Genomic DNA, 14,315 nt, shown 5'->3' on the forward strand with positions numbered 1-14,315 from the left:
ACTTCTAATATGATAGTTGAAACTCTCCTAATATGATAGTTGGATTGGTATGAGAGCCTTAGAGGATGGAGTGGCAAAGAGGTGAGTTGTGCTTGTCGCAAATTCCTTATTAAATCTATTGCTGAAGATGTACCTATGCACCTAATCAGTTGTTTCAATGAGTTGTTTCAAGTTTCAAGCTTCTGGTAGAGATTTGCATAAAACTAAGAAGTTCCATATCAAACTAGTGGTGGGGTAGCTTCGCTCATAGCAGGGAGCGCATATGTTGGGAAAGCCAAGGAGGAATAGGGTTTCAGGACCTAGAGCTGTCCAATCTTGCTATGTTGGGAAACAGGGTTGGAGACTCGTGACAAAGCCTATCGTTAAAACTTCTTTTCAAAACTTTAAACATTTTAACCGATCTTGTACTTTCATCTTCCATGTTTAAACATCCTATTTTTATTATTTTGGATTATGACTATTTCTTCAAATATTAGTAGAAATATTTTTCCCTCAAATATTGGTACCCCAAATTTGTATCCGAGTCTTGTAAAAAGAAACCACTTTGACGTTAGCATGTTCTCTCATTATTTTTGGAGGGTTATTTCTGATCTCATATACGCTTGAATAAAACTCTCAACACACACATGCATGGATGTCCTATGTTTGAATAATATTAATCGTGTCTTATTCCCCCTTTTTCTCATTTCGCTGGAACAAATGTATGATCATTTTTATATATGAAAAAATATTACCCACATGTCACGCAACAAAACATAAAAGAGTATGGATCCCCGTTCCCTAATCCAACTATCATATTGGAGGATTAGTGAAAAATAGTGTTCCAGCAGATCCGCTTGAGGACAAACCAACAATCCACCCCAACTCACTCCAAATAGGGGGAGTTGGAACTATCTTAATATGATAGTTGGATTGGTGGATTATTAGAGGACTACGAGTGGAAAGCAACTATCCTAATAACCATAACAAGGATGGTAATTATTTGAAATGATTTATCAAGAGACTAGAGGAGATGCTCCTCCATCCACTAAATATAGAGAACATCACCTTTATCAAAAAGAGGCACAGACGCACAGTTCGAGCAAATTCTAAAGGGCACACAAAATGCTTGTATTGATAAAAGTTTTGTAAAATGATCAAATGATGCTAGCTCAAGCCACGCCATAGGGTGGCTTAGCTGCCCTTGTGCTCAAAAAAGTATATTTCTAATAATGAAGGGTTAAGTAATTTGCCTTCGCTTCTCAGTGATTTTAGCTACCGCTACCCATTAGAAGACCACCTTCGGGGATACCGCCATGTGCAAAGAAACCAAAATCTAAGAACAAAGATAAATTGTTGTACATTTATATGCAAAATACAATATAATTTAGATGATTGTAATAAATTATTAGCATTGATATTTCCAATTAATTAGAATTGTACATTATTACCTGGACAATATGCATGAGAAAACTACGAAATTTGCGAGGTCACGTTCAATATACAAACATTGGATCCATACATAGAAATCAACATAAATGATAGTACCTTCAACAGCTTAACATTGCCTTATAATCTAAAAAAAATATACAGCATACGATCTTCTCATAGAAAATAACTAACAGAATTGAAATCTAATAAGAATTGCAAAAGCAAAGCTTTAAATATTTTGCTACATTTCACTACATAACAGTCTGACAAGCCTCACATATCATCTTCGGAAGCACTTGCAGCACTTAGATCCACGCTAAGATCAACCGCCTGGAAAAGAAAATAACTTGACGATTACGAGAAGGAACGAAAGAAATATGATCGGTAGCATAACACATTAGTGGAAATAAAATGTCTTACGCAATATACCATTTAATTGTTTTTCGAAAGACATTTAGTGCTTATTGCAGTTAAAAAAGGAAAGCACAGGAAGGTACCTTTCCAGTGATCTTTGTATAAAGGGAAAGGACATCCATAACAGTGGATTCAAAGTGTGTTGTGGCATCATAACTCTGAAAAGACAGATTGAAAACAAGTTGAGGAGATGTAACAAGATGCTTCTTATTTCTGCAAATACTTACTGTTGAGATGTAACAATTGTCTGACGACGAGTCATTAGTAGGTTCATATCTGTCATATGTGTCAATAAATAACTCATCCACTGGCCCAAGAAGATCGATCCCAGGCTTCAGTTCTGTCTCGGGATTATCAGTCTCTGCTTGTGCAGACACGAATGCAATGAACTTCCCCTTTGATGCGACATTATGTGAGTAGGAGCAACAGAAAACATACCTGACATACATAAGAGCATTGTTTTGTCAGAAACAAAATGAAAGGTGAAAGAAACATGTCAAGATGAAATAGCCAATAAATGGATCCATTTTGGGAGGAAACATAAGAAATACTTGCATGTCTGATTTACGGCTAAGCTGCTTCTGTGGTAGTATAATCTGAACGGAGTGAGATTCAGCAGTATTTGGAATGGGATGACTCATAATAGCAATTGCCCGAAAAACTTTTCCAACTTTTCTGACCTGGTAACAAAGTACATAATAATCAATTATTTACAATATTTCCTCAGCAATCCCGTGTTTCTAACAACTGTTAAGTTTTACTAGGGTTTATAATGTTTTCTCATACACAAAATTATTTTTAATGTGAACGTACTAAGTCAATCTACCATAATCCATTTTGTGTATTCGCATCCTTGTTTCAGAAATTTCAAAAAGGTTAAGCTACAATGAAACTTAAGTACACAACAGGAAGTTTTTTTTTACCTTGTCAGGTAGGTAGGATGGATCACAGACAACCTTTTTGCATTTCGCAGTCTCTCCTTCTGATGTAACACCACAAACTTTACCTTCATCATCAAATTCAACCTGCATTATTAATATACATTATATTAAAAGTCACATGTTTACCAACTATCTATAGAAGTAGCAGGTGAAGTGCATATATAAATGTTAAATGGTGTGATGTGAAAAAACAAACAATTGTAGCGCTTTGATTGAAGTTATATGAGATCAAGTAGCGAGATTTCAAATTAAATGATTCCATCTACTAAAAAAATTAAGGAACATATACCTTTTTTTAACATGAACATTACTCTTCAGATTCATTCTTATGACCTTAAAATCTTACAAATTTGCTATTACATGATTTACATCATCCTTCGGACATACATTAAAGCTTTCCCTCTTCTTTGGCATAGTCATTGTTGTGCAACATTCACCACAGAATGAGGGAAATGCTAATGGTTACAACACATATGCATACCTTGCACTCTGGTTTATTTAACATGTAGGTGCCCCCATAGACAGCACTTAGTCGTGCAAAACCCTGTATGAAATAAATGTAAAAATAAAATCACATACATATGATACATAAACCCTGTAAGAATCAAATGAACAAAGTACTGAGTCTTTTTTTTGGGGTGGGGGGTTACTGAGCATTGACCTGTGGAAGCTCTCCTAAGCCATACAAGGGATAAATATATGGTGATCCACCTTGAAAACGAGCCACTGATTCTGCATAAAGCTGCAATATTTTAAACAAGTGTAAGACAAGAAGGGATAAAAAGAGAAGGAATGAGATAACTACCACCACATAATATGATAATAATGTAACAACTACTACAGTAACTAAAAAGTTCCAGAGCCTTATATGAAAGATGGGGTAGGCTTACGATGGTACCAACAATCACCAATAAAGAGGATTATTAAAATGCTACTATCTTAAAAGGTAACATATAGTTGTAATAATAAAAAGGTATCGAGCCTAGGCCATGGTTCCTATACCTGCCACTGGGTATCCATACCCTCTCCCTAAATCCACACCCACTTCAAACGGGGAGGGTATGGGTAGAAAATTTTATACCCATTAGAAATGGGGAGGGTAGGGTATGGGGAGGGTGCAATTTATCCATTGGATATGTATATATATATGTAGCACAAAGTTAATTATCAATTGGATATGGTGGGATTGGGGAGGGTAAGAAGTGGGTGTGAACAAGAGTGGGTTTGCCCATACCCTCCCCAGTGAGGTATAATGGTTCCATAACATGGATTGCTGATCTTCACCTATAGTCAAAGAGGATAATTCTTTGGGGTGTATATAGTTGTTTTAAGTTGCTATTTACTGCCAAATGGCTTTGTCCAATATTTGCTTCTCCTTGCAATAATAATGCTAGTAATATGGTGTTCAGAAAAAAAACCCATGATTTCTTTACCATCTTTAAAGCCTCGTATGCTCAATTCTCTAATCAAACTTTATTAGCAGCCTAGGGTTCAGCATAATGTATTTATATTACTCTACAATTGGTCAACAAGAAAATTGAAATAATAGGCTCCCTTAAATGGTGCCCTAAGCTGATTTTTCCAAAAGTAAAATCTTCAGCTGGAGAAACTTGGATTCTGTATTTGAATACTGGTCTTGTTTTGGAAAAAGTATACAGTGTCATGGAATATTTTTGTCTTCAGAAATAAGACTTGCCTTCATCCGCTTTACAGTGTCAATTGCGGGTTCTGAAAGGTAGCTATCATCTCTATGAAGAGCCACTGCATGACCAATGAAGTCTATTGTGTTATCATCCAGACCGTATTTTCTGGAAAACAAATTAGAACAGGGAATCTCAATTGATTGAATCTTTTCTGAAGTTAGAATTGTAACAGCACACTGGGGTTCAAGTCCTAAAATTTAATAAATCATATTTGAAAATAAGATCAGGAAAAGAACTCAAAACATAGGCATACAAATCAGAACAGTCCAGAACAAAGAGTTACATGCTGCAATATAATCCTTTATTCTGAAGCCTCTTTTGCTTATAGCTTTCAGAGAATGGCCTATTTTTTTTATCTCAATGAAGCAGGCACCAATTATTCATGTTCATAGACAGATAATAATTTTCTGAATCCAAATGAAATATTGCGAATATTAGTCTGCCCACCTATAGTTCCTAAAATAGAATATCATGTTGTGGCTTTGATGGACAGAGCATACCAAGAAAAATGGTTAGGCTTTGGTAATTTCAGATAACAAAACAAACAAAACAATATATGTCCTGATGCAAGTACAATGTTGCTCCTGTATTTTATTATCTCAAATGATATCAGCAAAGATATCCAAACTTGTAAGGCATATATTATTTTTCAAATATCAAGGTTTCACATAAATATTTCCTGGTTCTGAAGAAGTGGTATTGTAGACATCAGGCATGTAATTTCTAGAAGTACAATGTAGAACAAACATGAATGAAGCTCAAAATACAAATTGTGAAAACAAATACTGAATTGCATTTCATAGTAATAAAAAAAGTGTTATAAGGCAAAGAAGTAAAATGGGTACCCACGAGATAAGTTGTTTGGTAGTTAGTTTTGTAAGGTCATAACCCTTATGAGTGCTTGGGTCATTTTCCTTATAATCTTGGACATAAAGGAAGAATTTCCCTGCTCGTCGCTTCTCAAACAATCCCATCAGTGGAGACTTGAGAGCTTCCATATCAGTAGAAGGAACCTTGTGAATCTGGAGCCCAACACAATTTGATAAACATGTGTCATAAATGGTGACAGGTGCATATTTATGAGGAAGTGGGATCCAACCTTTCCTTTGTTGAAAACATAGCTTCCATCCACAGCTTTGAAGGACAGGTACTTTGTAACACCAGTGTGAATGAGTACACGGACCAGAGCACCATTTGCCATCATAAACTAGCCAGAATAGAATTATATGTCAGAGTTCGGTCTTATATAGAGCAAACATGTAAACTATTTTTATTCATTAAACTATCCGCCTTGCTATAATGTTACTCCAGCAGTAAAAATGCAGTGTTTAACCTTGCAAGGTATCAAAAATCAAACTGATAGCCAGAAGAACAAGGCCATCACAAACTAGTCAGAACAATGTTACATTTCACAGTATGGCTTTATAGTGAAATCCTGTAAAGTACTCATGTCTTTATATTTAATTAATAAGCCTAGGCATTTTTTGAATAAATTTTTGCTATTAGTTCTTGCATCACAAAATACACATACGCGTGAGCATCAGAATTAAAAATTCATGGTGGGTGTACCAACATTAACAATCATTTTCTACAATTACACATCTCTCATCCCAGTAACATCCTGAATATATCTCTGTCCAATCTACTATATAAAAGATCAGACCTTTGGAAATATAGTAAAATGGAAAAGATGAGACCTTTGGGACCATATCGACATTGTAGTCTCTGCTGGCTCCTATCTGTGAAGGGGGTGTTTCTTCACCCTTGAACCTTTTCCAAAGCTGCAAATGGCAGTTTGATTTACAAGATAGTTTCAGTCGGTTCTGTTTGATCAGTAAACATGTGTAATTCAAGGATAGGTTCATAAAAAAGGTAGGCAAATAAACCGGAAAAACAATCCATACGGTTTATCATCAAGATTTTGCTATACATCGCCATTGTTCATAGAGTGGAAAACTGTGGGCCGGGGTGGGGTACTCCCGAAATATATATCACCGTCAGAGAGCAGAGTCACCTGATTGAGGTTGAGCGACGTTGAGTCTCCCCCGTAGTAGTCATTCCTGTCCATGTGCAGCACCTGGTGACACGCAATCAATAAGATGACCGAACCGTTTGCGAGTAAGATGGTTTGGTGGTGGGTGCTAATTCACCCTCCCGGTAAATTGGCGACGGAGAAAGGCCCGATCCGAAGAAACAATTGGATTGGTGATTCACAGGTTAATTTCTTTATTTGCGAGAGTTTGCATTATTCCAGTAAAACGTGCTCCCAAATCAAAGGAACGGGAAATGTATCAGAATCGATCAAGGATGAAATAAATTGCATTGGCGACGGACAGAGGATGGGATATGACGGGAGGAGAGGAGGCGTCGTCGTACCTTGAGGCGGTCGACGGAGAGGAGGCCGCTGAGGATGCACTCCTTGAGCCCCGTCCCCAGCACGATCACGTCGTACTCCACGTCCATGGCGGCGCCGCGGCGTCGTCGATCTCGATCGCCCGGCCGGCCGGTGTGGAGAAAGATGGAGCGATCGGAGGAAAGAGTGGATCTCCAACGGTTCGAGTGACGGTTGCCAAGAGAGGTTGGTTTGGTTTGGTTTGGGGGATGAGAAGAGTCCGTGCCGCGCGGAGTGGGTGAGAAGAGTGCGCGTGGCGCAAGAAAAGTATAACCGCGGGCGCTTCTTGACTCGGTCACACCCGTGCTGCGGGCCGTTAATTCTCTGTGGGCCCACGACCTCTCCTCTTTTGTGGCCTCTTCCAAGTTCCGAGAAGCCAGACAATTCTATTTGCTATTGGGCCGCAAGCCCAAGGGGTGGACTGCATATTCGTTTTTCTTCTTAATCAATACAGGCATCTTCAGCCTCTTTTTTTTCTTGGAAAACGGTCCAATTTACACCCTCAATTATAGCTAAATTCCACATAATCTTATATTTCTCTTTTTTTTTCCGATTTACTCTCACAATTATGCTTAATAATATTTGTATACAGCTACTTGTGCAAGCATTTTATGATTAAGAATCAATTCCTTCTTTGTACAGATTGTGGAATAACTATCGAATACGTTATATACCCATGTGCAGGTGTGTAGCGAGACGCAGTGAAAGAATCCCCGTCTGCCCAACTTATTAGCTTGAACTTCAGAGTACACAGAACTCTTGCTCCGATCCCTTTCTAGCCCTGTCAAATCTAAGCCAGTGCTGTGGGTACGGGAAGATTTGGTGTGTTCCCCATATAGGAATAAGAGAATTAGAGTGGCTTGATCACTTTATTGTTTTTCATATTGTTGTGCCTGCTTTTAGTTATGTTTCTCTACATTTTATCAAAAGCGCAGAAGTCGGGAAGGATAAATTCCGCAGCAGGGCATTGACCAGTGAACTCTGGGTTTACGATTGTACCAATCCCAGTAAACTCTGCTGCAATTTATAATATGCCCGCTTGGCCTAGTGGAGCCCATCTGGGCCCAGCTGCCAGCCGCCGCTTGTGCCCCAGCGCAGCACGTGCGACGTAGTCACCAGGTCATCCTTGACGTGCGTGCCACGCCACCCTAGGGTCCCGCGTCCCTATAAAACCTCGGAGCCCTCGTCCTCAAACCGCACGTGCGCCGCCACCTGCCGTCCCCACACCACCGCGGGAGGACCTCCGTCGCTTGACGACCGAGCCGGCCGCCATCAGCGCCATTCACCTCCGATTCCAGCCGCTGCCGTCCATCCTGACCGCCGGTGAGCTACCCCACGCGGCGCCCTCCACCTCCTCTATCTCCTGCGCCATCCACCTAAGCCCCTACCTCGCCGGAACACTAGCGATTTCGCCACCTAGAGCCGTCCGTCGGCCATGGGAGCAAGCTCTATGAGTTTTTGTGATTAGGTTCCTGCAAGATCTAGTAATCTTTAGATTTGCAATTTCTGTAAGTAGTGGCTTGTAACCGGACATGGTGAAGTAATCCAAAGATCTATTTGGTGCCATCTTGTTCCATCCCATTTGGATTTGCAATTTCCATTTGTGTTTTTCGTGTCTTGTTTTCTCCCTTTTCTTCCCTTTCACATTTTTGGTTGATTCGTGTTTTGTGGGGAGTTTTGAGTCAATCCGGTTGTTTGGAAATGAACTAGGATGTGAGTTGAACCTTTCCACCGAAGGGATTTGATTGAAACCTCATGAGTTCATAGATCGGGTCGATTCAAGTTTTGGCATTGAGAAAACAGAGTTTTTCACAAGATTTGAAATTCTCTTTGATTCAAAAATCTTTTAGGTATGATTTCTTAGGAGAAGCTTCTTTACTATGTTGTGAAGCTATGGTTTAAATTTCGTGATTTTTAGAGGTCGTTTGACCCCATTTCGGATTTTTCTACCATCTTGCTATTTTGGAATTCCAGAAATCTCCGGACCTAATTCTGGAAATTTCAGGACCTAATTCCGGATATCTCCAGACCTCCGGAAATTTTCGAAGGTTTCTCCAGAAATCACTGCACGTCCGGAATTTTTCGAAGGTTCTTACGAATTTTTCCGCACAAAGGTGTTGGTTTTCAAAGTTTGTCTTCTGGAGCTTGTTTGGAGTCTTTCTTACTTCCGCTATTCTCAAATTGGGTTCCTAGCATCATTCCTAGGTCCATTAGCTTGTGCATAGCTAAGTGGACTTGATTTTGCTAGAAGAGAGGCTTGTGGGTTTTTAGCTGAAGTTCTTTGAGAAAATTTGAATCGGCTCCCATTCACTCCCCCCTCTGGTTGCCTTTGCGGTCCTTCAATATCTTTGATAAACTCTTTTTATTTACGTGATACTATTACTATTATTCACTGATGATGTCACTATATGTATGAAACTTGATCCTGACATACATATAGGTAGCACTTGATTTTGTTTTAATACATATAGGTACTAGTTGGTTTTGTTTTAAAACCAGGTTAGACACCTTTTGACAGTCAGTTAGCAAAATCATCTCACCATCGTGAGCAGGTTAGGCTTGCCTAGCAAAGCTTGTCTCGAGACTTAAACATCCACGAGCTCTTTTACGGTACACAATACTACTACTTAGTGGTATATAGTATATATAAGATCTAACTGTTCATTATTATGGATAATTTAGTAATTATTATATTGTAAAAAGTGATATTTCAAATGGAATGGTTTCTAAACTTTATGCTAGTGTCAAAAATAAAATTATAGTGATGTTATTTGTGTTCTTTTATCATGATACCCTTATACTATATATACTACTCATGTATACTATCTATACCACAGGTGAGGGTTTCAGTAGTATACAATTAATCTTGACCATTGGATGTTTTTATACTAGTCCTTTTCGAACACTAATATATCCTAGTATTGTGTACCGTAAAGGAGATCAAAATCCACTATCTACTCTTTCAACAAATTAGTTCAGAGCAACTTCTCAAAATCTATTAGGGGAGAAAGCTTACAAGATGCCATCACACAAAAACTAAGAACTAATTTGGCGTAGTAAAACCAATGATATCCATAGAGTGCCTTTGGTTTGGCTTTCCAACCTGCTTTTGCTTTTTAAAAAGCCAGTAGCCAAACCAAAGAGACCTGTTGTAGACAAGGTGCTATCACAAAATTAGTTTTTGTGCAGTTCAATTTTCACAGCACCCCTGGGCTTGCTTTCAGTGGCTGTGAGGGCGTCACTTTCATGGAAATTACCCGTACTGCCACTCCTTATGTGCGTACTGATTCATTTTTCCCATCATCTCCCCCCTTTCCTCTCGGGCGGCAGAGCACCACGACTCGGCATCTACCCGCACGCCGCTAGGGTTCCCGGCGGCGCACGGGGTGAAATGTGGCAGCCCTCTCTGCCCCCTCTCTCCTCCTCCCGCGAAGGCCACCACTAGGGTTCCCCCTATTCTCCAGCGGCACACCAGGTAAAACATGGTGGCCGGCCAGCCATGCCAGTGGTGGCCCTCTCCGCCCCCCTCTCTCCTCCTCCTGCGAAGGCAGCATTAGTAGCAGTTGGCGTCAGGTGCACTCATGGGGGCCGGTGGATCCAGATCCCTCTGATTCCTCTCTTTCTTTGCTGACGCCAGCGCCTGCTCCTTTTGGTCCTAACACCGCCGCTGGCTCTGCTGTAGGCCACGACCCCGTTGTTTGACTAGTGCAGAGTAGCCCCTTCGGTCTGGCATGTCCCTCATCTCCTCCAGGCTTTCCAAGTAGGAGCTGGCAGATGGCGCCCCTCATTTGCAAGAACAGTGCAGGTACCTCAAACTCCCCCTCTTCCGTCGTGATGATCTGCAGCATGTTGATTATCAAACAAAATTGGTATAAGATAAATTGGTGGATGCATGATTATTACTGATGTTGTTATGATTGTGAATTGAATGATTTTTTTTGCTTTATTCAAGAATAGCTCATAAGGTAGATTGTTGTGATGCCAATGTGAGGCATTTCACTGACATATGCAAAGGAGAGATAGAAGCTAGGAATAGGCCCTTGGGAATTTTTCCTTGGACTGGTTGGAAAAATCTGGTAACTAAGTATGAAGAAAAAATTGGGCTGAAGAAAACAAAGAAACAATTGAAGAACAAGTTGGACAATATGAAAAAGGAATATACATGGTTTATGGAGTTCAAGAATTCTGCCACTGGCCTTGAGGCAAAGCAAACTGTTGACTGCTCCAAGGATTGTGGGATGAACACCTAGCTGTAAGAACTATGTACTGCCCTTTTTTGCATTATTCTATATGGGATGAATTGCTAACTTTATCCATTTAATTTCAGAGATGCAACAATCCTGATGAAGGTTCAAATGCAACTATGTTAGGTTCAGAAAACAAGGACCGAAGCACCTTGATGATCTTCATATAATGTTTGATAAGATACATGTTTGCGGGGCAAGTGCATCCTATGCTGGAGATATTTCCTCCTATGACTTAAGTGATGAGGATGTGGGTGAGATAAAAAAAACTCTAGATAATAATGATGTCAAGTTGGCTGCTTTGAAAAAACATCAAAACCAAGAAAAAAAGAAATGCAAGGACTCCTCTAGTGCTACTGACGAAAAGTATGAGAAGAGCCCATTCTTTCAACTGTATAAGAACACATGTTTGAAGATAGAAACTGCAGTAGAGAAGATCTTGACAAGTATTGAAGCATCATCAACACGTCCTACCAGCCAAGTCCCTAGCATTGCAGAGGTCATGAAAATGGTGAAAGATTGTGAGGTGCAAGAGAAAATAACTCTAATGCATACTGCCACCTTTCTGATTGTCAAGCCTGAATTTAGAGAGGTTTTTAGCATGCTGGAAACAAATGAAGGAAGGTTCGACTTGATTGAGAAGGAGTATGCAAAGGAGTTGATGAGGCGCATGTAGAAGCTTTCTGTTACTTATTTCTAGTGTTGTGTTGTGAGAACCATTTATTTGCTTATGTTACTTGAGAACCATTTCAAAAAATGTTGCCTGTACTCTAAAAGATTAATATCTTGTGTAGATGGCTGACAACATGGAAGATTTGGTAAAAGATGGACAAAAGGGTCTACTGCTTCTTGCTAAACTTTCCCAGCAGGCTGCCATTATTTGTGAAATGGGTTACTAATACACTGAGCGGTATTTGCACAAAAGAGAATACAGGAAACACTAGAAACTGAACTTCAATGGGTTATGAGGTGCATGGATCATCTGAGGTACTTCTATAAGATGTTTCGAATGAGCATTGATGTTTTCATAGCATTGCATGACTTGCTAATCTCAAACTATGGCTTAACATCAAGTAATAATGTATCGCAAATGGAGTCATTGACAATGTTCTTGTGGATCGTTGGAGGACTCCAATCATTTTCACAAGCTGTAAATCATTTTACCCGGTCACTCTAGATAGTTTGCACTAAATTTCATGAAGTACTGAATTGTTTGCGCAAGCTAGCAAAAGACAATATCAAACCAAGAGATCTTACTTTCTGTACTGAGCATGATAAGGTCAAGGAGGAACTTTTCTAGCCTTATTTGCAAAGGAGTATTGGAGCTATTGACTGTTCACATGTTCCAATAGCTGTGCCAAAACAGGAAGTGGTCAACCACACATGTAGACAGGGCTATACATCTCAGAATGTGCTTGCTGTTTGTGATTTAGACATGTTTGCTGGTTGGCCAGGTTCTGCACATGACACACGGATCTTGAATCATGCGTTAGTAAATTTTCCTTCATTTTTCGTACCTCCTAAAGGTATACATGTTTCGTTACTGGTTATTTATATTTCTATTGTTATTTGCCTTTGCTGATTTGGTTTTATAGGTAAATACTACCTCGTGGACTCTGGTTATCCAAACTGAATAGGATATCTTGCCCTTTTAAAGGAAGCACATACCATATACTAGAGTTTCGACTTCGTAATGGGCATGAGGTAATGGACTCTGGAACACCTCAAGGGAAGTACGAGGTGTTCAATTTCTTGCATTCATCTTTTCAAAATGTCATTGAGTGGGCTTTCAGGGTCTCGAAGTAGAAGTGGTGTACTTTGAAGGGCATTCCAAGTTTTTCTACTCGTACTCAGAAGCATATAATTCTAGCTTGTATGGCATTTCATAATTTTATTCCTGATAGCAATTTGCAAGATAAGTTGTTCGATAGATGTGATGGTGACGAGGAGTACCTGCTACAACACAGTGCCACGGCACAAACACAAGGAGATGACAATCCAAATGGAGAGAACAAGGATATCATGAATACCATTCACAGTCGGATAACCGATGCTTTGGTTAGTACGAGAGGGAGATAGTTATATTGAAGAAGGACATCATTATATGAAACATTTTTTTTTAATATTCTATCATTTTATTTATGTGGACCATATCTTAACAGTGAATGCAAAACTTAAAGAAAATTAAGTTTCCCTTTCTATAATAGTAATTTGCATGTGAATTAGTGAACAAAATAGTGTTTTATAAATTTGAATATCAGCAGTCTCCTAGCATTCAGGGGCATTACATACATTTTCTTACCAAACCTACAGTTTCACAGCTATTCCAACCAAACAGCTTTCAGCTTTCTCACAGCTCAGAGCAGTTTTTTCCACAGCTCACAGCCCACAGCAGCTTTTCCACAGTTTACAGCCCAACCATTGTGCATAGATCAAGGAAACTCAAATCAATGCAAAAGTAGCAATGAATAAGATATGGTCTTTTCCTTCGAAAAGACACCCTTTGAGTTACATTGTGAAAGGGCAACTCTCGTGGCCATGAGCATACATTGCGACATGGAGGCAATATTATAGCAAAATTGTGGGGAGCCTGTACAGGACTCGAACCCAACTGAGCACCCATCAGCAAACCGAAGTGGGCTACGGCCCATTAGTGGCCTGCAGCAGCACAACCCAACACATGTCCATGCCCAGCAGCAAAAAGAAACAAAAACAAATGCCAAAAACACACTGTAGCTAGGCATACACCATTTTTAATAAGGTTTCTAACAAGAGAAGAAAATTCATCTGTTGAACATATATGACAACTAACAAAAGTTTTTCCTTGTACATTAAATATGTCACCACTAGTATTGATGCCACAACAGATCTCCATTATGCCATGAGCAAACATTGTAGATTTATCTGGTATCACAACCTTGCAATAAATTGCACCGACCAATATTAGCTATCATATAATGTGTCTCTTTGAGTGTACCATTATATATATACTTGATGGTAGCACCATCTTAATTGCTTCCCCATTCAGCCATTCAATTTGTCATCACAAGAAAATAATATAAGTATTTTCGTATTGGAATGGAAGTCATAAGGAAATACTCTATCGCTATCCACACAGCTGTTGCCACCACGCTGTTAGCACCAGCATAATAATCACTACATCTTAGGTCCTGTTTGGTAGCGTTTGTCTTAGCTTCGGTTTCACCTATTT

At 39.5% G+C, this 14,315-nt stretch overlaps 1 protein-coding gene across 1 annotated transcript; it reads right to left on the reverse strand.

The window, feature by feature from the left end:
- Positions 1 to 1,404: 1,404 nt before the first annotated feature.
- Positions 1,405 to 7,076, reverse strand: LOC101774723 (guanosine nucleotide diphosphate dissociation inhibitor 2). The gene is made up of 13 exons (XM_004984186.2): positions 6,845 to 7,076; positions 6,483 to 6,545; positions 6,166 to 6,249; positions 5,568 to 5,675; positions 5,318 to 5,490; positions 4,462 to 4,573; positions 3,427 to 3,507; positions 3,247 to 3,309; positions 2,748 to 2,849; positions 2,380 to 2,504; positions 2,052 to 2,262; positions 1,908 to 1,982; positions 1,405 to 1,740 (listed from the first exon to the last, which is right to left on the reverse strand). The coding sequence occupies exons 1-13, from the start codon at positions 6,929 to 6,931 to the stop codon at positions 1,684 to 1,686; spliced, it is 1,341 nt and encodes a 446-aa protein (XP_004984243.1). The 5' UTR covers positions 6,932 to 7,076; the 3' UTR covers positions 1,405 to 1,683.
- Positions 7,077 to 14,315: the final 7,239 nt, after the last annotated feature.

The sequence above is a fragment of the Setaria italica genome, chromosome IX, assembly GCF_000263155.2.
Source record: "Setaria italica strain Yugu1 chromosome IX, Setaria_italica_v2.0, whole genome shotgun sequence".
NCBI lineage: Eukaryota > Viridiplantae > Streptophyta > Magnoliopsida > Poales > Poaceae > Setaria > Setaria italica.

Bases quoted from the DNA above. Each gene is read 5' to 3' on its own strand.
- LOC101774723 (XM_004984186.2), bottom strand. From the start codon at position 6,931: ATGGACGTGGAGTACGACGTGATCGTGCTGGGGACGGGGCTCAAGGAG. The intron at 5,491-5,567 runs GTTGGATCCCAC...GTTGGGCTCCAG, and splicing joins ATGTTTTCAACAAAGGAAAG to ATTCACAAGGTTCCTTCTAC. The intron at 4,574-5,317 runs GTGGGTACCCAT...TTTGTTTTCCAG, and splicing joins ACTACCAAACAACTTATCTC to AAAATACGGTCTGGATGATA.